Here is a 26,197-nt window from a genome sequence, read left to right on the forward strand (position 1 = left end):
CGGTAACAGAGCAAATGTTGCAGCCTTGCTGGGCCACAGCTTTTCCCACTGGCAGAAAAGGGAATGAAGAAATTCTGTCCTGCTCTGGTCTGGTAGTTATTCAGACATAGTCACGGTCCAGCTAAGCAAAGATACTTCAACTGATTAAACAAAGCATAACTCCAAGGTCATTTGGGAGTCTTGCTTTGCTGGCTTGACAGTGCAATACTGGGAAGCAGGATGGTAATGAATGCTGGTAAATAGAGAATGAGTTGGTTTTATCCCAGATAAACCTTATACCCTTGGGAGAGGGCTGTTTCTGTTACTGTCGATTGCAACGGGTGCTGGAGCAGTGCAGGGAGCACCAGCAGCGGTGGCAGCAAGCAGTGGCAGGACACACAAAGAGAGATACATGTGGACAAGGAGAGGTGAACGGGGGCTTTCCCCCAGCCACTGACCCCAGACTGGCTGACTGGACAAGACAGCAAGGCACGGAGCCTGCACCCGGCAGTGCGGGGGATTTAAGCAGGTGAAAACAGTCAGCCTAGCTGATGGCGAGGGGTGCCAGAGCATATCTGTTTCCAGACAGGCAGGCACCCAGCAGCACGGTGACTACCTGCCAAAAAGCAGCGTCCTCTGCTTCCCCTAAGCAGGAGTCAGTGTAACGAGAAAAAAGGACCGGGAGCTACAGACCTGTTAGTCTAGCTGCAGCACCTGGAAAAATTAGGGAGAAGATCATACTGGGTACTGTTGAAAGGCATTTATTCTTTAGAATTTATTCTATTCTTTAGAATAACGCAGTCATCAGGCACAGCCAGCGTGGGTTCGCAGGAGGAGAGGCCTGTGTAACTGGTGCGATACCCTTGCGTGATAAGGTCACCAGCCCAGGGGGTGAAGGGAAGGCGGGGGATGTAGTTGTTCTGGATTTTAGTGAGGCTTTTGATCCTGACCCTCGCAGCATCCTTCTGGACCAGCTGCCCAGCTGTGGGATGAGCAGGTTGGTGGTGTGCTGGGTGAAGAGCTGACTGAAGGGCAGAGCTCAACGGGTCGTAGTGAACGGGGCTACGTCTGGCCGGCGACTGGTCACCAGCAGTTTTCCTGGGGGCTCCATTCTCGGCTCAGGCTGTTCCATGTTTGTCAGCCGTCGAGGCAGGAGTTGAATGCACCGTAATGAGTCTGCTGACGATACCAAAGGCGGGGGGTGCAGGTGACTCTTGAGGGACAGGAGGCCTTGCAGGGGGATCTAGACGGATTGGGGCGCTGGGCTATGGCCAGTGGGAGGCACTGGGGCAGGCTTCCCAGAGCGGTGGTCGATGCCCCAAGCCTGTCAACGTTTACGAGGCGCTTGGCCAATGCCCTTAAGAACGTGCTTCAGCTGTTGGTCAGCCTTGGAGTGGTCAGGCAGTTGGACGAGGTGGTGGTTGTAGGTCCCTTCCAACTGAAATAGTCTGTTCTGTTCTGTTACCTTAATTGCTTTATCTATCCTTACTTGATATCCTGAATTTAATAGAAGTGTCTCAATATAGCTCAAAGGTGTTTGATTCTTGATTAGCTTGCGTTATGGTGCTATAACTGTGTCCACTCTTAGGAGCGCAAATCAGGAGTAACTTCACTGAAGTCCCTGGTAAAATCTGAGTGATATCTTAGTAAGATTCCATGCATAAAAAGAACAAATTAAATTCCTGGCTCAAGAAGTCTTTATACTGCCTTCACATGGGGTATGAATACCTCTGTGGTTTTGTTGTTGTCTTAGATGCAGATACGTATGATTGCATCAATGCATGCTGTATACAACCAGTGTGTTCTCTGTCTATTCGCTTTTAGTGCTGTCACATCCATCTTACAAGCATGGCTTGATCAGTGCTCTGAGGATTTCAGAGAGCCACCTGAGTACCCGTGTTTGCTGAAGTTGCTGGATTACCTGAAGAAGAATATTGATGGCTCTGACCTGGAGAGAAGGGCTCAGAACCTCTTGGAGCAGTTCCAAAGGAAAGAAGTGGAAAATGACGGTAAGTTACCTTCCCCTTCTGTCTGTCTGTTCTGTTCTCCCAGACTGTATGGTACCACGGGGATTTATGTGGAGTACATTTCATCAACTCTTATGCTAATTGACAATCTTGTGAGGCTCACCAGTGACTTTTTTCTTGTGGTTTGTTTTTTGCTTTGGTTTTTTTTTTTAAAAAATATCTCTGTATAAGGTTGCAGGTTCTGTGCAGGATGAAATAGTCGTACTGCATAGGTGCCTGTGCCTGTTCATTCTAGGGTGGATGAGGAAATCCAGCACTTCTCTAATATTAAGCCAAAGATTTAAGAATGCTGTGGCAGCTAAGTGGTTAATTGTTAGTGCACTTCCCATGTCGCTGAGTTAAAACACACAGCTGCTCTTTAGCTAGTCTTCTCATTGCAACACCCTCCCACCCCAAGAAAAGCCCAAACCAACATGCAAAATACAGAGCTGCAACGAAATAGAGCTTGGGTCACAAGCTTTGTTGTCATTAAGCTTTTCTTCCTAGTTACCATCATGCCAGAGGAAGTGTCTGTGGCTGTTTTTTCCTCTCTGAGTGGCTGGCTGCTGGTATCCAAGGACAGAGGAAAAACTTACGTTATTGGGGGTCACAATCTACTGAAACAATAGCGAACTGTAGTAACACAAATACGCTGTGTGCAGCGTCAAGCCTGACATATACCCTTATCCTGGTCATAAAGCTTCCTCTGGCATAAGCTGAAAAGTCATGGGAGCTCACGTAGTGTGTGAATGAGAAGTAGAATCGACTTCCAGCTTTAGTAAAGGGACGAGAGGGAATGATTCATGTAATAAAGGATAAAGGAAATGGCAGTAAAAAACCTATTTCATCCCATAAAAATGATGTCTGCCGGATATTCCAGAAATACCATGTCAATGCATAATACTGTGAAATGCCAGCTTAACTGTCATTAACACGCACATAAAAAGCAGTACCACGCGGGGCTCAGGCGTTTTCCTTATTGAACCCAGGTAAGTGACCAGGATTGCTGGTATCTTTCTGTTGATATCCTTTCCTGGGTTTGGTTCCCCCAGGTCAGACAAGAAAGCTGACGAGAGCTATATTTGGGTTCAGCTGTTGTTCAAAGTGAATAGAAGTTCCCAGCCGCCTTGCTTCTGCATTTGTTTCCTCAAGCAATAGTTGAAAAAATTCTTTATTGAGTAATAGATGGGTCGGTTCGAATGGTAACATTTTCCAAATTGTTGCAGAATAGAGGCTGTTAATTAGAACAAAATAAGAGGAGGAGAATGAAATTAACCTGTGGGGTCTGCAGAAGAGAGTTTTGGAATATCAGAGCTCCATCTTTGTTCATTTCAGAGATTTCTTTGTCTGCAGTCAAGACCTACTGATAATTATTGTTCTAAAGCAGTCCTGTTGTGCCATGAATTTACAAAATTGCGTCCTAATTCTACAGTTTGATTTGTGTAATCAGACCTCCCTTTACTGCTTCCATCAGCCATGCCAGTAGGCTAGATTGCCGTGCCAGATACATGGATAAAAACTCAATTCTTGTAGCTGAAGCAATGCAAAGCGAGGTGAGTCAGAGAGTGCAGGTTCAGAAGGGGCAAGTGGCCGGTCTCGGCGAAGTCAAGAGGGCAGCTGAGCTTGGAGAGGGCTAAATGGATCTGAGTGATTTGAAAAGATGATGAGGCACTTGAGTACAAGAGGATTCCAGCTTCTTGGAGAGTAGGGAGAAGACTGGTTGCACATTTATGAGTGTGAGAGAGAAAGGGGAAAAAGAAGCATGAAAAAAGGAAAATGTTGCGTAGGCACTTCAGGACCTGACTTTAAGGGCACTGTGAGGTTTTGAGTAGAGTTGCAACTCAGTGATGAGGATTTTCAGTTGAATTCCAAGAGCTGAAAGGAAAATGAGGAGTTACATAGCGAAAAAGAGAGAGAAAAAAGTGTGAATTTAAACAGTTCAGTAGAAATTCCTTTAATTATGTGTATTGCTACAAAACACCCACAGAAAAATAATACTGGAGCAGAGGTCTCCATTTATCTCCTTTATCTCTGTCAATAAATTGTGCAATTGGAATATAAAGATGGAAATGTGGATACAGCCTGTAGTTATAATTTGTTGCATCAAAACTGTAGCAATTTACGTTGATTATTAGGTTTTACTAATTAACGAAGAAAGGAAAAATGAAGTATTTAAAAAAGAAATGACGAAGTATCACTTTATCTGCTTTTGTTGCTTTTATGTCTCTTCTGCTTTAACTGGGTATGAAGTATTGTGTAACATACTCTGAAGCACGCTGCTTGTTTTTGTTAATGAAATCTCACTAGTAGTAAACTCAGCGCTTCTGTTGTTTGTCTTCAACAAGTCCATTTTTTCCCCTCTCTTCTTACGGAGTCACCCTATGGTAAAAGGGATTAGGAAGAGGATTTATGTTCAGGGATTTTCTGACTTTCTCTTCTACGATGGAAAACAAGGGCATATTTCTTTGTGTTTTAATGTGGCTTTGTTCCCAGCCTGTGGGAGCCAAAAGGTGACATGGGAACATCTGGAAATACCTTCCCTGCTGCTCTGGATTGGGTCCCTCGATGAGGACAGCTCTCCTTTCTCACCTCTTCTCTGCTGCCCAGAGTAAATTTAGGAGAAGCATTTAGCAGAATGCTGTAGGTGCTCCCTGTATTTACTTTTCTGGGAAAAATGTCCAGAGCAGGAAGGTGAGGGATGCTGGAATAAGCTCTCTTCAATATAGTCCATGTAGCCACAAAGGGTGCCAAGCAATTTAATATCCCCTTTAATTTCCACACATTGGAGATGAAATCTGGATATAAGAGCATTCCTAATGCAATATTTTTGAGATATAACTGCAGTCTCATCCCCTTGCAGTTTTGGCGCTTCCTGCCACACACCCCCCCCCCCACACCCCCCCACACCCCCCGACTATAAAATGCATAAATACTGAGAAGTAGATCAGCAAAATTCTGCCATGTTAATAAAGAATTTTTGTTGGGGTGGTGGTGATGTTTTTTCTTTCAGAAGAACGATTAGTGAATGGATGAAGCTGCTTCTCCAGTAAGAGACCCCGAACAGCTCAGTTCTCTCTATTTCTTTTTCTTCCACCTTTTCTTTGCCAATTTAATCTTCTGGTCATCATCTTTCTCACTAAAATGTGCAGCACCATGGAGCCATTACAATAGACAGGACCCTTTGGGTGTTCTGCTATAATGTGTACAGTGATGTTTTAAAGTAAACGAACATCTGCTTTGATTCACTGTTTGCTGTATAAATTGACTAAGTCGTGTTTTCCATCCTGGACAGATGTGTTCCTTAAAAGTTCCTGCTGTAACCTATACGAAGAGGAGGAACTGGAGATGAGCAGTCCAGAAGATTTCTCTCTTTTCCCAGAAGACCTGGTGGCAGAACAGTTGACATATATGGATGCCGTATGTAGAGCATATGTACTAAAAGTTATGTCAATAGAAGTATAGTGTTCCAGACCAGGTCTGTTGTTGGGACACAGAACACAGCTCTGGTTACTTATCCAAACTTGCTTTGTTCGTTGGGCTTTTTCCTTCTGTCATTCTGAACGTTTGGGGGTTTTTTTGGTTTGTTTTTTTTTTTTTTTTTTTAAATTGTGAATGTGTATTGTGTAACCTTTTTTGCAAAGTTTAATATTTGACACCTGAGAAATAGCTCGTGTTGACTATATTGCTACCTGGCCTAAAGATGTATATGTGCTCTTAACTCTAGTGCTCTGATTTGGTTTGTCTGTATCAATCTCCTCCACATTTTTGTATATAAAAGATTTTCCCATTGGTTATGCAACTGATAAAAAGGTGTCTCTTATTTTCCCAGGGCTTTTAGCTGGCAGTTGTTTTAGGGCATCAAGCCTATAGAGAGTATGCTAAAGTTCATATTTAAAACTTAGAGAAAACAAATATTTACCTTTTAATGCCATATTAGATTTAGGTCCAATTAGTAAATGTGCATTTCTTCTTGTGGACAGTAGAGATCTAGGAGAATCTTGCTGACTTTGACATTTCTGCTTCACTCCAGATACTCTTCAAGAAAGTTGTGCCCCACCAGTGCTTGGGAAGTATCTGGTCTCAAAGGCATAAGAAAGAAAATGTGGCACTCACCGTCAAAGCCACTGTCTCCCAGTTCAACGCAGTTACTTCGTGTGTTATCAGCACTATCCTGCAGAGGAAGGAACTCAAAGCACAGCAAAGAGCCAAGATCGTTGAGAAGTGGATTCTCGTTGCACATGTAAATCGTTTGTTCTAGACTGTTCAATGTTTCTTGTGCGGGTGCCTCGGAGTGAGGGAGCTGGGAGGGGAGAAGGGGGTTGTATGCATTGGTCCCAGGCCAGTGACCATCTTAGCTCTAATTCTTCCTATTTTTGACTGAATTTATTTGTAATAGCAAATGAAGTATTGCCCTTCCTCTCCCGAGTTCCTTCCCCACCATGGAAATGGGGTTGATGTTTCTCTCTTCACAGGGCTGGGAGTGCTAATTAACGGGCAGGGCAGATCCTGTGCCTTGCAGATGGGGTGCGCCGTATATTTGATAATGTAACATTTGTGATAAGATAGGTATAAATTCGACCAGTTCACTTCCCTAGGAAGAAAACACTGCTCACATCAGTGAAAGAAGTAAAGTGAGGGCTGGCATCATCCGAAGGTTAGGCTTGTTTTCAGAGGATAACGAGGGTGGAATAGGACTGGCAGTGGCGCAGTCAGAACAGGCTGTGCGCTTCCCTGCCTTCAGCTGCTCCTGCTCAGCCAGTGAGCATCTGCTCCCTGTCTTGCATCTATGGACACCGTGGCAGTGGACATCAGGGGTGGTGGAAGACAGCACAAGTGGTTGTGTTTTCATGCATTTATATAGGTGTGTGTATATGTGCAAGTAAAGTAAACACAAGGTCCTGCGTTTAAGTGCAGACAAAACTAACTTACTTCCAGGCTGCAGTAGCCTGTTTAGCATGGAAAAACTTTTAAGTAATTGTTTGTACTCTTTTGATTTGAAAGATTCTTGGGGCTGAAAGGTCATTTGCCTGCTGAATTATTCACAGTTTATATCGGGTATACAAAGCAGCTGGGTTTGGAAGGGGGCAAGAGGTGTGCAAGCAGCAATCAGAAAAAATACAGAGAGTTACAATACGGTACCAGCCTGCCCATCTCCTTACCTTTCTGCTTGATCCTTGTCTCACACATTTCTCTAACGCATTTTTACTCTTTGCTTCAATTCCTTTCTCTTGTAGAATCGTAGAACGGTTTGGGCGGGGAGGGACCTTTAAAGGCCATCTAGTCCGACCCCCCTGCCATGAGCAGGGACATCTTCAGCTAGGTCAGGTTGCTCTGAGCCCCGTCCAACCGAACCTTGAGTGTTCCCAGGGATGGAGCATCTGCCACTCTCTGGGAAACCTGTGCCAGTGCTTCACCACCCTCACTGTATAGAAATGTCTTCCTTGTATCGAAATCTACCCTCTTTTAGTTCAAAAGCATTACCCCTTGCCCTATGGCAACAAGTGGTGATAAAAGGTTTGTCCCATCTTTCTTACAAGCCCCCTTTAAGTACTGAAAGGCTGCAGTAAGGTCTCCCCAGAGCCTTCTCCAGGCTGAACAAGCCCAACTCTCTCAGCCTGTCTCCACAGCAGAGGTGCTCCAGCCCTCTGGTCGTTTTTGTGGCTTCCTCTGGACCTGCTCCAGTAAGTCTTTGTCTTACTGTGCTGAGGACCCCGGAGCTGGACACAGTACTACAGGTGGGGTGTCGGGAGAGCCGAGGGGCAGAATCACCTCCCTCCACCTGCTGCCCATGCTGCTATTGATAGAGCCCAGGATATGGTTGGCCTCCTGGGCTGCAAGCACCCATTTTCTGCTCATGTCCATCTTTCCATCCAGCAGTACCCCCAAGTCCTCCTCAGCAGGGCTAATCTCGATTTCTTCCGCCCCCAGCCTGTGTTGATACTGGGGCTTGGCCCTGCCCAGGTGCAGGGCTTTGTCCTTGGCCTCGTTGAACATCGTGAGGTTCACATGGGCCCACCTCTCAAGCTTGTGCAGGTCCCTCTGGGTGGCGTCCTGTCCCTCAGGTATGGCAGCTGCACCACTCAGCTTGGTGTCTGCGAACCTGCTGAGGGTGCACTCCATCCCATGGTCCGTGCCACTGATGAAGATATTAAATAGTACTGGTCCCAGTATGGACCCTTGAGGGACACCACTTGTCATCCATCTCCATCTGGATATTGAGCCATTGACCACTGCCCTCTGGGTATGCCCATCCAACCAATTCCTCATCCACCGAACGGTCCACCCGTCAAATCCATCTCTCTCCAATTTAAAGAGGAGGACGTTGTGGAAGAGCATGTCAGTGGCCTTTCAGAAGTCCAGATACACATCCATAGCTCTTCCCTTGTCTGTGATGTAGTTACCCCATCGTAGGAGGTCACTAGGTTGCCCTTGGCGAGGGGATGCTGGCTGTCGCAGACCCCCTCCCTGTCCCCCACGTGCCTTAGCATAGCTCCTAGGAGGATCTCGTAGCAGAGCTTTGTGTGAAAGTGTTTTGCAGGCCTTCTTTACGTAACTGCGGTTTGCTGATTTCTTAGATTTGATCTTTAATATTTTACTGTAACCTTTTTAACTCTCCTCAGAGTGCTGGGCAGCTGGCAGTAAACCAGATCGCCCTTTTGAAGGGAACATTTAGAGCACTTTCTTATGGACGTGTGATGACTTTTGTTTTAAGGATCAAGTAGATTCTTCCTGAGCTCTGCAAAATGAGCAGTCAGAAAAAGCTCGAGCCACACAGGGGCTTCCCGACCTTGGCCGTGCACTTCTGTGCTTCCAGAGGCCGCGTTGTCCGTCCTGGCACTAAGCTCTGGCAACTCCGCGGTTGGGGAAGCGGGTGTGGGGAAGCAGCCTTTCACCTCTCTGCGGGCACTTACGTCGGCTCGTTTCTGTTACCATCTGATGCCTGCTTTATAGCCTGTGTGGCTGGATCGGGAAGGCTGGTTCCTGGTCTCTGTGTGCAGATCTTTTAGGTGGCGAGGGTACCAGCTCAAGGGGACAGCCTGGGCGAGCAAGTCCGATCATCGCGGGGCAGCAGGCAGCCTTGGGGAAGCCAGGACAGGCACCACACTCATCATGCTTGTTCTGTGGATAGAGAACTTTGTTCTCCACCTCTGTTGATTCAGGACTTCTCCCTTTACTTCAATTTATACACATAATTAAATACTCCAGTCTTAGCTAGGCACATGAAAAATGCATGCGCACGCTCTACGAAATAATTGCACACGTAGAACAGCTTGTTGCATATATACTTAGCTGCCCACTTCTAAGCAAGCTGCTTGCTTTCTGCATGCAAATGAGTGTTTTGAATAGCCTGATGCCTGAATTAGAAAATAATCCACTCATTAAAGTGCAGTTATTCACTGACAACTAACTCTGTACCTTAGCAGCATGGAGTTCCATGTTTGTTATCTGTTCGTGACTGTTGGGTCCAGTTTCTTGGTTTACAAGATAAAGTAGACACTTTTTCTAGCTGCCAGACTTCTCTTCTCCACTTAGATCTAAAGTTCCTGACCAGGAGCAGCCAATTTCATTCACACAATATATTCTTTAAAAATATAAATAAAAATTACATCATTAATATCCTGTTATGCGTAATTTTTTTTTTTAAATCAGTTGCTTCTGCACAGGATTCTTTCTGGTTTTCCCCTTGTGAAGGACACAGCATGAAACAAAGTTATTCAAACCAGTCTTAAAAATTCTTCTGATATACTAACAAAAGCTTGCTAAAGTTTAGTCTGCAGTCAGTTAAACCGTTGAGAACACAAAATCCAATATTGAATTCCTAATGTGCTTTAAATTATGCAACGTACAATTAAGTCAAGATGGTTCCAGATTGGATCCTCCAGTCCAAACTCCTGTTGTATTTGAAAAAAAGAAATGCTGAGCATTTGTGCCTGTAATCAGTGTTCTCCCCAGCCTGAATTTCACGTTGAACATAAAGAAAGAAGGGTCTTGTTCTTAAATGTCTCAGTCTCTGAGAAAGAGCTGTTACATGGCTTCTTTGGCTCTGAACCATGCAAGAACAGTTTTCAGGTCTTGCGTGCCCTACCACATGATGTTGATTTTTGTCTTTTTATAGCCTAACTGCCAACGTGCTTCATGTGCTGTTTGCCCAGTCAGTCTTCTTAAGCCACACTTTGTTAAAAGTAGCCTCCTGAGTTGCACAAAAGATTTCTTTTTTTTTTAAAGTAAATAAATGGAAGTAAATGTACTGGCTTTAATTGTTAAGTCAATTTTAATGCAACTCATGAACTGAGTTGTTGACATACTAAGGTCTGACCTTTGTTTATGCTAAGTTGGCTTTACATTTGTTCAGTCCTACATAGGAAATAAATTGCATCTCTTTTTGCTGTAAGGCTCCTTTATGTAATCAGCGTTATTAGTGTAATAATCAGCCCCATAAAACTTTGCAGAAGTGGAATTGTAGTCTGAGTATGTTCTTGTCCACATAGAACAGGCAAATTGGCGGGTTTTGGCTGCTGAATTTGCATGTACAGACACCTGTTTGGGAGAGCTTGTGTTTGCAAGAGTTTCTGAGGTCTGTGGTGCCCATGCTCCGGTTCATGAGCCACCAACAGATCTGCAGGGGTTCCTTGAAAAATGACAGGCCAGACTTTCCCCCTCCTCTTTGCTTCCATCTGCTTTGCTAGGAATCTCTGCTATTTTTTCGAAAATGAAGGTTTTCGGTATCCTTTTCCATCAAAGCTTTTGCCGCAGAGAAGCTGCGTGGCAAATGTCTATGAACCAGTCTGTCTGTTAGGATTTGATCCCAACTCTGGAAGAGCTGGGAAGGTTTTTCTCTTTAACAGTGTGCACATACTTGAAGAACAGGTTATTCCTTTGCGTGTCTTTGTTTTTAATTGACACTTAGACGATTGAGGGTTTATGTTTTAAATACCACATACAAAGAGGCGAAGCCTGGTTTTTCCCCTGAAGGGTAAAAGGGATTGGTAAATATAAAGAGGTTTTTAAGAAGTGTAACATTTATGCTTTTTAGCCTGGCTTCATGGACTCGGTTTCACTTTTATTTTTACTAGGAGAACTGGAAGCTGTAACACTGCAACATCACCCCAAATACATGAAAGTGAGGAAAACAAGATTTAAGTGCCAAAAGCCCATAAAATATTTGGTGGCTGGAGGGGGGAGTGATATTTCTGATGCTCAATATTTGTACAGCTGCCCGCTTAGCAGTGAGAATGTGTAGCAAGCATGACACCGGTCAAACAGAAGAGCACTAATGTATTCGTAATGCTGACATTTAATGCTCCTGTATTTCTAACCGCTCCTTTCACAGGCATGTAGGATCCTGAAGAATTTTTCTTCCTTGAGGGCCATCATTTCAGCGCTGCAGTCCAGCCCCATCTATCAGCTAAAGAAGACCTGGGCGTGTGTTCCAAAGTAAGCCTCCCCCTCTGCTCCTGTGGCTAGCCCCAGACAAAGGCAAAAAGCTCGGTGCTCACTGTTTTCATCTTGTTCTTCTCAGTCTTCCTATTCTGCTCCTTCATGGACATCTCTGGTAGAGAACCTCTCATTCCTGTGAGTCTCAGGCCCCTTTTTGGGGTCTGACTGCTGTGAACTGCTTTTTCACGTTGAAGAGACAACCTGCCCTCAAGGATACTGGGTTTCTTCTGCCCTTTTTAGTATATTGGATCTTCCACAACCTATTTTGAAAAACCGTGGGACTAGCTACTCACAACTCATGCACACATACCTGCCTGTTGTCTTCTATCCTATGAAGTTCGAGGAGGTCCGGATTGCTACAGACTCTCACTAATCCTCTCCTGGTCCTGACATTTCCTTAAAATATATTCACAAACAACAAAATCCAAACCTGTATTGAAGATAAAGTACTCCCCTGTAAGAAGTATTTTTTTTTGTGCAGCTGGCACATTTACTGCATGCCAAACAGAGACCAGAAGTGTCTCTGTAGGAAAGAGGGTGCTCTGCTGGTTCGGTTTGGGAAGAATGGGTTTGTTCCCTTTGCCTTTGATAAACAAAAAAATGTGGTGCTCTGCCACTGTGTATACTTGTGCATTTCCCCTAGAGAGAGGTGGGCCATTCCTTCTGCTGCCCCCTGTTCCTGTTCCTGATCAAAATACTGCTGTCTTGTGTTCCTGGTGTTGGCAAGAGAATGGGACTCGTACACTGAAATGCTTCTAGCTTTCCAGAGTGCATGGATCAGGGCAAAAATGAAATACTTGGGATACCTCTCACAGCTGTTTTTCTGTTCCTTTGTATCCATGTACCTACTTTCTTACAACAAACTCGTACCTGCAGCGTAACTCAAAACCCTGCGTACCTGTGGCATTGCTTTGTGATGTTGTCAAATAAGGCCTGACTTTACTGGGAGCACCAGAAGATCCCGGGAGGGTTCCTAGCAGGTGTGCAGCATCTCATTGGATGCATTTTGGTGGTGGTACCCTTTACATGGCCAACTGTTCATGATTTGTGAGAAACGTTTTGTAATCAGCATTAGTAGTAACATAGTATCTGATGTAGGGCTTACTAATAACCTAAATCTTTTCCTGTACAGGGACATAGTGCTGCTGTTTGAGGAGCTGTCTGAAGTCTTTTCAAACCGTGACAACTATTTGACAAGCAGGGAGCTGCTAATGAAGGTGAGAATTAGCGGGAGCCGCAAGCCTTGCGATCTCGGGCAGAGCTGTCAGCCCTTTGGCCTACCCAGCTGCCAAAGCTCGTCCCCCCCGAGCACGGAGAACCTCCGCGGTGCTGCGGGGAAGGCAGGTCTGTACGTCTGTGCTTTTGTGCTGGCCTGAGCGGTGGTTTGATCGTTCCTGAAGGAACCTACAGCAGCGTTAGCCGGCTGAGCTTTGACACCCGTGAGCGCCAGGCTGCAGCAGTGCAGATTCGGTGCAGATTCGGTGCAGACTTGTTCACGAGACAGCAGCCAGGACCCCGGGGAGCCCCCCCAGCGGAACACGCTGCTGTGCTGGGGAGCTGGTGGTGCTCCCCTGGGCACGGTGGCATCTACCTCAGTAGCTGTGTGCGCCCTACCATACCTGTGATGGAGCTGCAGCCACAACCAGAGCGAAGAGGCGCTGCACGGTGTAATTTTGCTGAGATGAGTTACAAATTAGCGCTTTGGCTTTCTACTGCTCTGTGTAGGAGGGGAACCTAGCTTGTGCGCCCTTGGAGCAGAGCTGGAAAGGCTCAGGTTTGCGCTGGTGAGCGCGGGGCAGCTCCAAATGAGATTCTCAACTGGGTTGCACCACTGTAGTGCTTTTGACTTCACTGGAACAATGCCACTCAGCTTCAGCTGAGGAATTAAACCAAGATGTTTATACGACTATCCCGTACCTTTCTTGGAACTAGAAAACAGGGCTGGGAATTTCGAAGGAACAGGCTTCCTGCTCTGTGTGTGGCCAGATGGACAACAAAGCAGGCTCTGTCTGAAACAGCTTGACTTCTGCGCTCTCCTGGGCAAACCCCAAGCAGCTCAGGAGCTTGAAAGGAGTGAGGAAGAATAGCAGGGAAAGGTTATATTCTGTAGAAACTGAGGAATGTTTGTGGCAGGTTTTTTTTTTCTGTTTACATCAAAAGGTTTCTATAAACTGGCTAACCAGTTTACTTCTTGGCAGTTCCAGCCAGTTAATCTGGCATTTGTACCTTCCCCACTTGCCTTGGTATCTGAAACACTGTTTTGCTCAGGAATGATGGGTGAACACACTCAAACCTGTTAGTCTGTTTTGTTTATCATCCATTTATCAACATCTGTAGCTAAATTTTAAAGCAGGTGAGACAATAATAAGCATAGATGGAAAATGTGTGTTCAGAACAGCCTATTTAACTAAATATTAAAAGGCAAAACAACAACTCGCTCTGAGCCCAGACCTTCTGGCTCCCAGCAAATCACTCCTTCTAGCTGCTGTGAGTGGATTTGCAAAACATTTGGAAAGCGGTGAGAGGAGAAAAATTCCACAGAACAGCTAGAACCTCTCTCCTACTTTTCGTCTTGGATCATTTTGTAACAATTGGAGGATTAATGTCCACTGAATCCTTAAAAGTCTTTTGTTTTCTTTCACTATAAATAGCCTCTCTAGGGAAGCTGTCTTTGACCTTGCCTACCCATCCCACAGATTTAAGCGTAGCACAAAGTGCCACATGAAACAGGTTGGCCGGCCCGGGGAGGGAGCACCGTGTTCTTTCCTCCCCAGACAGCAGCTCTGCTGCGAGCTGCACTCTGAGCTTCGGTGCCTGCCCTTGGAGAATCTCAGGTTTACCTCTCGGTATCTTGAGGACATTGAGACAACACTCCTTTTTCATGCGCTCCTGTTTTTCAGCCTAGGAAGGAGATGCAGGTTGAGTGATCTGTTCGTGAACTGCGGCTGAGAGAAGTAAATGTTGACATGGGAGAATCTTTACGAGTGCAGGCTGTTGCTTTGTGCCTCTTAAAAAAGGCATTGATACTGATTCATGTCCCATCTATCTGAACACTGGAAAAAACAACAGTAACTCCCAGCATCCCGTATGGATTCAGGGAAATAAAGGCGACAGCTCTGTTGTGAAATAGCTTAGCCATTCCCAGAAAAGCCTGAAGTGTGGAGATGAAAACCTGTTACTTTCATTCCCTGCGTGTTTTTTGCTTAGTCAACAAGCCACAGAGGGTAGTTGCTGGATCTGTATGCTGTGGCATAAGAAAAACAACAAAGCTTTACATAAGACAGAAATGTTTACTTGTAGCCGTCCTGATTGGGAAATTAAACTGAAATCCTGGGGTCAAGAGTGTCAGGATAGAGTTTAGAGAAGCAGCTGGACACATGAATTATATCTAAGCTTCTCTGATTGGAATTCTCCGAGGATTTTCAGCAGCACTTAGCTTTGGCCAGAGTGGACCCATTTTGCAGAAAAATTCCCTTGTAGTCATCTTGTGAGATTCTGTCCAAAATTCCCAATCGGCGTATGAGTCCCAGAAAATTAATGCATGTATGTATACACACATGTCCTTGCACAACAAATATTTTTGCTGGCCTAGCTTGCCTGGTCAAATATATTTGCAATTATTTTACACAAACGTAGATGCCAGCTTACCACTTAGCTCCTCCTATAATTGCCTTTAATTTCCTTTTAACTCACAGGAAGGAACATCCAAATTTGCCAATCTGGAGAGCAGTCTGAAAGAAAATCAGAAAAGGACACAGAGGCGACTGCAGCTTCAAAAAGATATGGTGTGTTTGGGGTTCTTTCCCTCCCCTCTTCGAACTGGTAACATAATTAGCCCTAATCAATGAATTATATAAGAAGCAAAATCTGGAAAGGTGTTTAACGACGTGAGTGTGCAGTAGGTAGTGCTCTTGAACGCGCCCTCTGTCAAGAAAAAGTCGCATCAGCGCTATTGATTAGCTGATACAAAGCAAGTGAACCGAAAGGTTTAGACTGAATATGCAGCCAGAATGTTTGTCCCAGTAAATACACGCCCAAAGCTGTATTGCTGTTGTGCTGCGGATCATAGTAAGCAGGTGATGCTGTGTGTGTATATATATAACGTGCATATATATATAAAAGATCCCACACATGCATACATCTGTGTATTTCAAAGTGGGATTCATGCTGCACCCAGCTGAAGCCTGTGCTGAGCCCCCAGGCTGTAACAGGTTTAAAAAACCAGGTTGTAAACCCCAGGCTGTGGGTTGTAGCGCAGCCCAGCTGTCCTTTTCCTCCGGCAGCACCCGCCTGCGTCCGGCGAGGCTGGAGGGAAAGGCTGTGCAAAGCGCCAGCGCAGCCAGCACGTCAGCGAGCTGGTGCTGGGAACGCTCAAAGAGTTCAGGATTCAGTGGAGACGGGCAAGGGCCGCATTGCGTTCCCTGGGCCGGTCTGCCCCTGTCCCTTGCAAAGGGATAACGGGCTGTAGAGGCTGGCTGCTCTCCTTCACGCTTGCTTCTTCACATCCCAACCAGCTGTTTAGGATCGATGCTGAGCCAAGGGTTCGGCCTTAGTTTCAGGTCCAAAAATTCACTAAACCCGTCATAGAAAAGGGGAATAAATGGTTGATGAACATAAAAGTGTTCATAATATTCAGCTGTCTTGTTTCTGTCCTACCAGAAAGAATTCCGTGATCTCCTCTTTGTTACCTTTAGAAGGAAATATGGGGAAAACCACACAATTTTTATGTAGTAAAATATGTAATGCAAATACTGGAATTCTTGTGATAAAGAAAATTAGCTCTACCCAGAGCAAAAATCTCATTTACTTTTAAACAAGCTCCTAAAGCTTCTGACATACCAGCTTGAAAATTGCAGAATTCTACAGAGATTGCTTTGTCAGATGTGTCTGGTTTCCAGTCTGCTGGTGAAAATGGCTTTTGTCTCAAAGTTGGCAAAGATTTAAAAGAACAGGGGGAGATAAATCTGGGATAGGGAGGCAAAAGTGCCGAACGTGGGGTTTTTTGTCTATTTGTTTGATTGGAAAAAATAGAGATCCTTTTGGATGATAGAAACAAGTATTTCCCTCACAAGTGTAGAAACAACCCGAACCCTAAAAGTGCTAGCAGTCTAGAAAGTTTTAAATTTGAATAATTACTGTTCAAATGCAGTGAAGGGCTGGGGAAAATGGTCACCACTTGGAGGAAAAAAACTGGGACTTGGTTTGACTTGACTGTCACATGGTGCGAGATCGTCATCAAGTGAAAATGCAGCGGAATGAAGCAGAGAGAGGAACTGCTTACACGGGTCACCAGGACCGTTCCCCAGCTCTTGCTCTTGTCACAGGCAACCAAGGGGCCCCGTCCCTGGTGCTCAGCGCTTCTTCCACGAGCAGGGTTTCCTGGTGACCCGCTGCTAGAAATTGGTGCGTGGTGACAACGCTGTGATACGGAGCCGCTTGGCAGTATCCGAGAGGACATCCTGCTCTCCTTAGAATTTCATTTCCATTCTAGTTTAGATACTGAGGATGATACAATGAAGGAAGACAATTTATAAGACCACTCTTCGGTTAAGCAGACTACTTTTATTCCGTTTTCTTATACAGGCATATTCTAGCGCTCTAATTATTACCATTTCTCAGTCAATTAATTCACCATTGCTCCGATTGTTTGCAGGGAGTGATGCAAGGCACGGTACCTTATCTTGGTACCTTCCTCACTGATCTCATCATGATTGACACAGCATTTCAGGACTATACAGAGGTAATCTGGGGCAATTTTTTGAATCCTAAACATCCTCCCTGCCTTCCCAGGACGGAGTGTGTCTGTTCCTCTATCTTCTACTGGCTGCTTCTGCAGTTCTTAAAAGTGGAGGGATCTGTTTTCAAAACAAAGGGAGCAATATGCAGTTTTATTAGCAATGAGAATCCTGCGTGAATTTGAGCGCAGTTACCTCAAGGGACAAGCTTAGCGCCTTGTATTTTGTCTTGTTTCCTTAGGTTAGAAAAAAGTGAAGACCTTAGGCTTTCCCTTATCCTGTTTTATTTTTTCTGAAAAGAGCATTTTAGGTGTGAAGATTTCTGGGAATAATTGGTAAAATACACAGAATCACAAATTCAGCTCTCCAGCCTCATCACTGAAGTGCTTCAGTACTGACTCAGACACGTCTGAGCCCTAAAGTGATTGAAGAGTTGGGTTTTTTTTTTTAATTCCTCTTTAGCTGAACAAGCAGGGGGAACTAATCTAGCATAGGTGGGGAAGAAGGATTACAAGAGAGTCTGGTTGTTTGACAGAGAGTGAGGACGGGGCCAATTTTTAAAGGTATTTGTTTCAAAGGTTTTCAAAGGACTTTGAAAACCGGCCCCGTTGACGGGCGCTTGAGGAGCCCGGCTGCAGGTGCTGGTGTCGGTATTTATGATAAGAATGGGAAATTCTCCCTGGGCTGGGGACGGTTGCTGGTGTGTGTGGGTGTGGTTTGGCAGAACCGCACCAGGCGTGCGTGAGGTCGCTGTACATCCGTCTCCGCTTTGGCAGTTTCCCTTCTGGCCGCGCTTTGCCTTCAGGTGGTGTTTCTGAAACTCACTGCTAAGCTCACAGCACAGGCAAAAACCAAGTTTGTTTGTTTCTTGCCTGCAAAACCCTGCAGGTTTCTTCAGACCTGAGCTCGCCACAGCTTTGATGAGCATTCTTGTGCTGGGCTTTTCTTCTTGGGCAGATTGCCAGTTAGGCCAGAAGGACAGGTCTCCTTTGGAGACTGGGATATACAAGTGCTGTGGTTTACACCAGATCTGGAAACTGGTATTTTTAGAAGGTCACTGCTCAGAGCAGGTCTGTGCTTTACATTAGCCTTGCTACTTCATCCTGTTTGTGATTAAATTCACCTAAGCATGTGCTCTTCCACTCTGATTCCTTCTCTTTCCTTCCAACAGGGTGGCCTGATAAATTTTGAGAAGAAGCGAAAGGTAAGTTGAATGTTCTGTGATATTTAGTTTACTGATGCCCACTTCTAGAGCGTTCCCGTGGCAAGGGCATTTGTTTTTGCTCAGGCATTTACAACAGCTGCTAATTTTAATGCAAGTTCGTGAGGAGAGAATAGATCCCTGAAATGCTGTCAGCCTCTGCCAAACTGCGAGGGGTGGCACAGGAACAGAGCCTACTTTTTGCATGTGTGCAATAGGGGAGGAGGAGCTGCAGGCCACTTCCATGGGATTTAATCTGGGATTTGCACATTCCCTCCATTTGGGGCTCGTGGGAACGTGTGTATGTGCATACACGTGTATGTGCCGAAATCAGAGCTGCTGGCACGAGACCGTTGCTTCCCAGAAGGCACCGTTTGTACCTTCCTTCTGCTGCAGTCAATTATTTGTGGGTAAAGGCTGCGAGATAGGGAACTAGGAACATGGGACTGAGAAATAAATGCTATCAGGCTTTCCGTTCTGCCTGATCCTTGTTGGTCAGAGGTAAGTAATGCTATGTAGGAGTAAAGGTCCTAGGGTTACATCTGTCCGAATGAAGTCGTGCCAAATCTCCGTTCTGGGGTCTGAAAGCAGACTTGGATTTGGCTGTGATGGAGCCATTTCCTTCCCTTAACTCTCCCAGCTCTACAAACCACTTCTTGGACTTGCCTCATATGTATAACTCCACGGCTCAGGATACTAATAATGCGATAGGCGAGCTGCTCCGTTCCTGCATCCCGACTCTATAACCTGCTCTAACACAAGGAGTTTTTAAGCATTATTTTGGCAAAGTGTGTATGCAAGTGGGATTACAGACGAGCAGCGCGTTCTAGTCGCATGTATCAAGGAGAGCATTTTAAGATTCCCTGGTGCGAGTGTGAGTGTACAACGTGCAAAGCTGTGGAGGATCAGACTCTGCTTCCATTGCAGACACCCCTGATCATTACCTAATTATTACCCTTGCTTGCTGCCTGAGAACCACCCAGGTACAGAGCAGTATTCTCTGGCAGCAGGTCTGGCCAGAACAGGGTGAGCGGGCAGGGTAATTGAAGAATTTATGACCACTTGCTACCCTTGTTCCTAGAGGAACAAGCAGCCGTGCTGCTGTTCGGTGGGTTTGCACCGGTGTTACACTTAGGTTACTACTTGGGAAAAGCTCAGTGGTGAAGTGTGGTTCCTTGTGTTTGTCTTCTAATTTGTGTGTGTCTGATAAAACATTCACTTTTCAAGGCACGTTACGGATGCTGGGGGAAAAAACCCCAAACCAATCTTCATTGTTTGAAAAACTGGTTCTTGAAATAGTCACTCGACTAAAACTGAACTTCAGGTCAAACTAAGTTTGGCCTGGATCTGTTGTATGTGTTTAGTATATGAATGAATTTGACTTTATCTTGTTTTCTAATTGGAATTCCTGTTTGTTTATTTATTTTCTTAAGGAATTTAAAGTAATTGCCCAAATCAAACTTCTACAGTCTGCATGTAACAGTTATTGCATGACACCAAACCAAAAATTCATCCAGTGGTTCAGAAGACAGCAGCATTTAACTGAGGCAGAGAGGTAAGTTCTCAGTCCCGCTGGCGAAGCGGGCTTTTCTGACCCCACACCCACCTGCGAGTAGGTTATGTCAGCCTTTAGCTCTCCTCTTATACACACACACACACACACACACATATATATATACACAGTGCTGCTCCAGGAGAGCGGAAGTACATCTGCCTTCTACTGAACAGCTGTAGAAGAGCAGTGAGCAGGGCTTAGTTTTCAGACTGGAAATCAGGCTTCTGACTGACATATGAGGGTCCGTTGTGTCTGGGCTGTCTGTGTGCCTGGGCACACGCTCTGAAGTGCGTCCTAAGGGATGTCGAGACGCAGCTGCTGAGCGTTCAGCTGGGGGGTGCAGGCAGCGGGTAGCCACAGCACCACAGAGCTGGCCGAGCGCTCGTCAGATCCGTGTCTCCTGGGTGTCTGCGGTGGGTTTGGCAGCCCTGCCGCGTTCTACGGTACCGCACGTGCTGCAAGACCAACCCAAGACAATTTATTTACAGCATTTCAGTATCTGCACTAGGTATCTGAATACCACTCTGCTGCATTAAGAGTGTAAGCACAGATACCTAATGCGTTGTACCAAGTTGTAGTAAAAATAGTAAGCTTATCAAAGATTCACATTTTCTTTTTTTGCAAATAAAATAATGAATGTCATACAAAAAAGCACTAGTTTTTTAAAACTGTTACAAAGAAGTGAAACATCCCCTTCACCGTGGTAAATTGTAGATGGAGCTATGTCCCTCTTTGTGGGCTTGTAACCTTCTGTGAAGTGGGAATAACTGAAGGTTTCTCGAGCTTCTTGATTATTGCTACTTGGAGATACATAACTAATAGTATTGTCTGTAAAAATTAACCCAGTGGCCTCTGTTCTGCAGTTACACCCTTTCACGTGAGGTTGAAGCAGCTGCTGACACCAGTAGCACGTCACCAAAATCTCGGAAAAGCATGGTGAAGAGGTTCAGCATGTGAGTACGGTGGGGCAAAGGGTGTTTGGTGGTTTAATGTGAACGTGAAAAAATCAAACAAGCAGTACTTATTTCACCAGCTGAAAAACCCGGCCGGGGATCCAGACCACTGTGTTACTTTAAGGAGACACCATCAGCTAGAAATGCATACTTCTGCCTGAAGCTGTCCCTTTCGATTGTTATAAGTAGTCCGGAGGACTATTGATGGTGAAAGAGATTAGAAAGAAACAAGCCTTCCTAAGGTGTCAGAAAAGGGAACAATTTTAGTGCTGGATTATAAATTCAATATCTATTGTGTAATAACTTCCCTGAATGCAGTAGCAAAACAGAGTAAATGAGGGTAAGTCTGGCCTATTATGAATCTAATCTGCTGTACACATGCAAAAATTCCTTGAAGGATTTTAATATGAAAATTAAGGTTAGCAAAAAGGCATTTGATAATGGAAACAATCTGCCTAACTCCCTCCAAGTTAGAGAAGGAAAAAATTCACGGGGACGTGGTCTGATTTAGTCTAATACCACAGAGATTCAAACAGGAGGTGGGTGGAGAACAGGGGCACGCAGCTAAGGCAGACACAGGAAACAACAGACTAGCAGGAATTCGGGGAAAGCTGCAGGGAATGAAAGCAGAGGTCAAGGACTGAAGTAAAAGTATCTTAAAGGTGAGAAATTTGAACGTAACGGGGGAGGAGGCAGGAAGGGTCTCCCGCAGAGCACTGGCACGATGAAGATGAGGAGGCGGGAAATGACGAATGAAGAGCACTGTCAGCTCTTAACTGTCTTTTCCTCCTTGGTCCTTGTACCTGGTTTCCTCAGAACAGCCAGCAGCCCTTCACGGCACGGCAGTGCTACTGCAGGTTAGGGTCTGAAAGAAGGCGGCGTGTTTTCAATCTAGAGTTTTGGGTTCTGATACGCAAAAAATATCCGGGCAGCCTTTTGGAAAGCATTTTGACTAGTCAATCTGAGCTGGCGGTGTCGCGTTATGAGAGCGTCAGCTTTGAAGCTGACAGTGCCTGGACTCTCGGTGGCCTCTCGTTTGTGTCTCCCTTGGCACGTGCCTGAGCTGTGTGTAAGAACCGTCGCTGTGGAGCACAGGCTTTATTCTCTCCTTGCTGACTGCGTTGCAGTGCTGTAGTATTGTTATTTACCGTATTGAGTTTGTTTGCACTGTGCGGTCTTTGTCTAAAGAATTGTTTCATCTGCGCTCTGAATGCATTTTGCAAATTAATACTTTAGAAAAGACTGGCATAATTCATCCCGGCAACAGTGAGTGACACCTCTCTAAATTGTTTAAGTCATTAACTGCATGCTGACATAGCATCTAATTCACCTTGCTTCTCTACTTCATGTATTATACAAGCTTATTTCCTTTGACACTCCTTTAAATTTACTTGACCTGCATTTAGAAATGAGTCTCGGAGAGGAAGAGCCTATAATTTACACTTTCTTGTGATCTCCTCATTGTGTACATCTGCATTCAGACTCTTAGAGAGAAACTGGTATCTGTGGCACCTCCAGTGAGTGAAAGAATTGTCAGCAGGGATGAATTTGCCTTTTGAAAACCTTTGCCCAGTTTATGGCCATGTGTTACCTCTCACGTGCTGTTTCACTTACGGCGACTGAGTAGGTTTTACGGTGCCTGGCGTCAGGGGGAGCAGGGAGTGACAGCAGCGTGGAGGAGCGGGTCAGGTGGAGCCAGCTGCCATGCCTCTAACTGTCCCCTCATCCCCTGGGTTTGTAAACACGTCAGGTTTGTGATCAATCATTTCCTAGCCAGTGAGTCTGAACATGTCACAGACCAAAAGAGGAGTCGTGTTTGCGGTACTGGAGCATTAGCTCCGATTTTGGCTTTGCGGCTGGCGGGTGTGCCAGGTCAAGAAGATACCGTGGTAGTGTGTAACAAACTCTTTGACAAACCATATCAACAGCACAGAGGAAATGAAAATCAAGGTAGGAAAACAAAACAGTATGTAAGATTTTTGAACCGTGACAGCTCTGCGCAGCCTAGCTCTGTTCTGCTTTCACTTACTGGCTTTGACGCTTTCTTTTTTGCCCTAGACTGCTGCTAGGCTCTGAGGTGCTCGTCCATAGGACACCCACAAAGCCGGAACCCAAACCTACTCCGGGTGGGAGCTCTGGTGAGAGCACAGACTCGGCCAGTGTTTCGTCATGTGAGCTGAATCACTCGGAACCTGAAGACATCTGCATCACTGCCACAGACGCTCCTGCTGAGTCTCAGCAGAAGGTACGGGCTGGCTTCATTGCTGTGTGTGCTGTACCTGGGAGAGCCTGGCGGCACTGCGGGCAGGTCCGAGGCGCTTGCCCAGCTCTGCTGGTCTTGACTAGAGTGTTGCTTTTAGTGGGATGGAGAGACTCTAGAAGCAGATGTGTGAAAATGGAAGTGACCCAGTTGGGATTTTTGCAGTCTCTACTATATTGCTGAGACACGAGGCGGACTACAGTTAATTGCATCGCTGAAGCCCTGAAAAGGGTTATTTTGCTGAAAAGTGTCATATTGGGGGTTTGCTTATGGCTATTGTAAATTAAATTGTACTAAATGTTCTTGGGCCAACTGAAGCGTGAGGTCCCAGATACTGGCATCCCTAACTCATTTAAACTGTTTAGCCGCAACAGTTGTTACGGTGGGTTTGATGAGTTGGCCAGGGAGGATACTCTCAGCAGACAAAGAGAAAGGCAAAACCCTGAGCATCAGGGGAAGGACGGGGGCAGCTTCCAACCAGGGAAGGTTATTCAAGAAGTGGCAGACAGGGAGGCGTGTGTGTATTTTTCACTCGTGGAAAGGCTCTGACCTGGAGCAGGAGCAGAGGTGCTGGTGATGCCTTCTGCTCTTCCCCAGCTGGTCCTGGTCACTGGCTGGTTGCACTCAACCTGCTTCTGCTCACTGTATCTGCTGCCACCTCCCGGCCCGCTCCTCCTGCGAGGCCAGAACAAGCAGCGCAGTGTCCAGCACACCAACTTGGAAATAAGTTTTCATTAAAATGGTGAAATTAGTCAAGTGGAGTTCACTTTTTCTGGAGGCAAGGCAATACCTCTGCCAGCCTGCTGGACACAGTGCAGATGGCGGAGGTTTTGCATGTGCCTTCTGCTTTCTCAAGTTCTTCCTCAGAATGACACGTATAGACATACAAAATGTCCAGTTGATGACAGTTTTTCTTTCTTTCTGTTGTGTAGGGCCATGAATCCTCCCCCCCTTCCCCTTCCCGCCCCCCTTCCCCTTCTTCCCCTTCCCGCCCCCCTTCCCCTTCTTCCCCTTCCCGCCCCCCTTCCCCTTCTTCCCCTTCCCGCCCCCCTTCCCCTTCTTCCCCTTCTTCCCCTTCTTTCCCTTCTTCCCCTTCCCGCCCCCCTTCCCCTTCCCGCCCCCCTTCCCCTTCCCACTCCCTCTCCTCCCCTTCCCCTTCTTCCCCTTCCCCTTCCCCCTCCTCCTCTTCCTCCAATTCCATGGAGAGACCTTCCTTGGGGGATCCATCTTCCATCCTAACCTGTTACGACGACTCTGCCAACTCCGTGACACCTGGAAGCTCACAAGTACTGTCTCCCGTTTACAACCGGCAGAACGGAGACACCTGTATCATTCGGATCAGCGTAGAGCGCGACAATGGCAATATGTACAAGAGCATTGTGGTGAGTAGTGCGGGAACAGACCAGCGCTGTTACCGTTGCTGGTGTCACGTTTTCATTCAGGGTGACTTTAAACAAATGGTGTTTTCAGTGTTGAAAGCCCCTGTTCACTGAAGGGACTAATCAAACCTGGCTTGAAAGGGAAAATGACAAATGTCACAAGTCGGGATATGTGGAGCATGGTATGAATGAGAGGTTTGAAAATAGTATCTTTGTGGAGGTTTCCGGTCTTGAAATGAAAGCCTGTGGTTGAAGCTTTAGATAAAAGTGAAGCGTTTTGATCGAGTGCAGGCTTTGCTGCTCCTGCCCTTCTGCTAGCCCTGGCAGCTTTTACGCTAGCTCAGAAGCTGCGTGTGAGTTTTGACACCAGATGCCACGTGCTGTTTTCCTGGAGAAGCTCCCCCCAGGAGCTGGGTTCTGGGAAGAGGGAGCTGTACGTGAGGAAGCTGACAAGCCCTTTAAAGACACAGCTGCTTTCTGCAGCAAAGGTTGCCAGACCAGCAGCAACCAGTGCTCAGGTGTTTCCCTCAAGGCTGGTTCTCTGGGGGGCTCCCAGCAGCGCTGGGCCAGCAGCCGAGGGCGCGCCGGGCTGTGGCCGATGTGACTCGCTCACCATCTCTCCCCACAGCTCAGGGAGACTCAGCAGCCGAGCAAACGCTTTGGGTCCCTCAGGGCCTGGGGGGTGAGGGGGGAACAAACGCACGGGGTGCGGAGGGTAGGTCTCAGCATGCGTAGCTACCTTGGGATTGAATGGTGTGACCTCCCCAGATTGCAGAGCTGTTCCCTGAGGGGCTGACAAATTCGCCTGCTGGCGCGACAGATCTTTCTGTCGACTGCACAAGGCTCTGGAGGGAGCCCTGTGTCTGCTCCGGCTGCACAGCACTTCCACAGCAGACAGTAAACCCAGTTACAAGGCCAAAAATCTTTGCACGATGTCAAAGAAAGTATTTAGCACAGGAGACTGCAGATTAACTGATGTCTGCAAGCAACAGACGGGGCAGCTCTTTATGTGGACTTGTATGTCTCCTCTCTTGAAGTGTTTGCTCAGAAGAGCAGACACTGCGATTTACTGCTGTCGCTTCTAGTACAGTAACTGTCATCTTGAACTAGAAAACCACCACCACCACCAAAGGTCACAAATACCATGGGTTAGTATCTGGCAGCATCTACTACTTTGTCACTGACCCATCGTATTTTTTTTCAGTTCTCTGAAATCTTTTCCAAGACCAAGTGGTCCGCAGAAGGGCAGGCCTTCGTCAATGACTAAATCATTACACAGAGTGAATAAGCAGAATCTCTCATTGCAACTCTCTCTTTCCAGCTCACTAACCAAGACAAAGCTCCTGCTGTCATCCGGAGAGCTATGCAGAAGCACAACCTGGAATCGGATGCAGCTGAGGATTATGAACTTGTACAGGCCATCACTGTGGACAAAGGTAGGGAAGGAGAACTCTGCTGCTGCTTGAAAAGTTCTGCTGGATTTGGAAGGAAGGAGCAAAACGTGAAGCAACGTTAGCAATGCCACAGATGTGTTGTCACAGCTGGCAGTGAGATGAAGCCCCCGTGCTAACTGGTGCACAGGGATGATGTATCATGGTCTGTCAGCATGTGGCTGTATACATCGTGGGGTGCCAGCTGTCCACCTCGGCGTGTGCATGCGACTGGAGAGCAGTGTCTGCCACGGGGGCTGG

The 26,197-nt window shown here is 46.2% G+C and overlaps 1 protein-coding gene across 1 annotated transcript in view; it reads left to right on the forward strand.

Annotated features, from left to right (window-relative positions):
• Nucleotides 1-26,197, forward strand: part of RGL1 (ral guanine nucleotide dissociation stimulator like 1) — a 79,083-nt gene that overhangs the window by 50,196 nt on the left and 2,690 nt on the right. Inside the window, exons 5-17 of the mRNA XM_037403558.1 lie at nt 1,804-1,988; nt 5,278-5,402; nt 6,016-6,225; nt 11,317-11,420; nt 12,556-12,640; nt 15,119-15,208; nt 17,077-17,163; nt 18,330-18,362; nt 19,793-19,914; nt 20,778-20,867; nt 22,926-23,114; nt 24,272-24,509; nt 25,828-25,942. Of these exons, the coding sequence (XP_037259455.1) occupies nt 1,804-1,988; nt 5,278-5,402; nt 6,016-6,225; nt 11,317-11,420; nt 12,556-12,640; nt 15,119-15,208; nt 17,077-17,163; nt 18,330-18,362; nt 19,793-19,914; nt 20,778-20,867; nt 22,926-23,114; nt 24,272-24,509; nt 25,828-25,942 (1,673 nt within the window). The remainder of the gene's footprint in view (nt 1-1,803; nt 1,989-5,277; nt 5,403-6,015; nt 6,226-11,316; nt 11,421-12,555; nt 12,641-15,118; nt 15,209-17,076; nt 17,164-18,329; nt 18,363-19,792; nt 19,915-20,777; nt 20,868-22,925; nt 23,115-24,271; nt 24,510-25,827; nt 25,943-26,197) is intronic.

The sequence above is a fragment of the Falco rusticolus genome, chromosome 11 (assembly GCF_015220075.1).
Source record: "Falco rusticolus isolate bFalRus1 chromosome 11, bFalRus1.pri, whole genome shotgun sequence".
In the NCBI taxonomy this organism is placed as follows: Eukaryota; Metazoa; Chordata; class Aves; order Falconiformes; family Falconidae; genus Falco; species Falco rusticolus.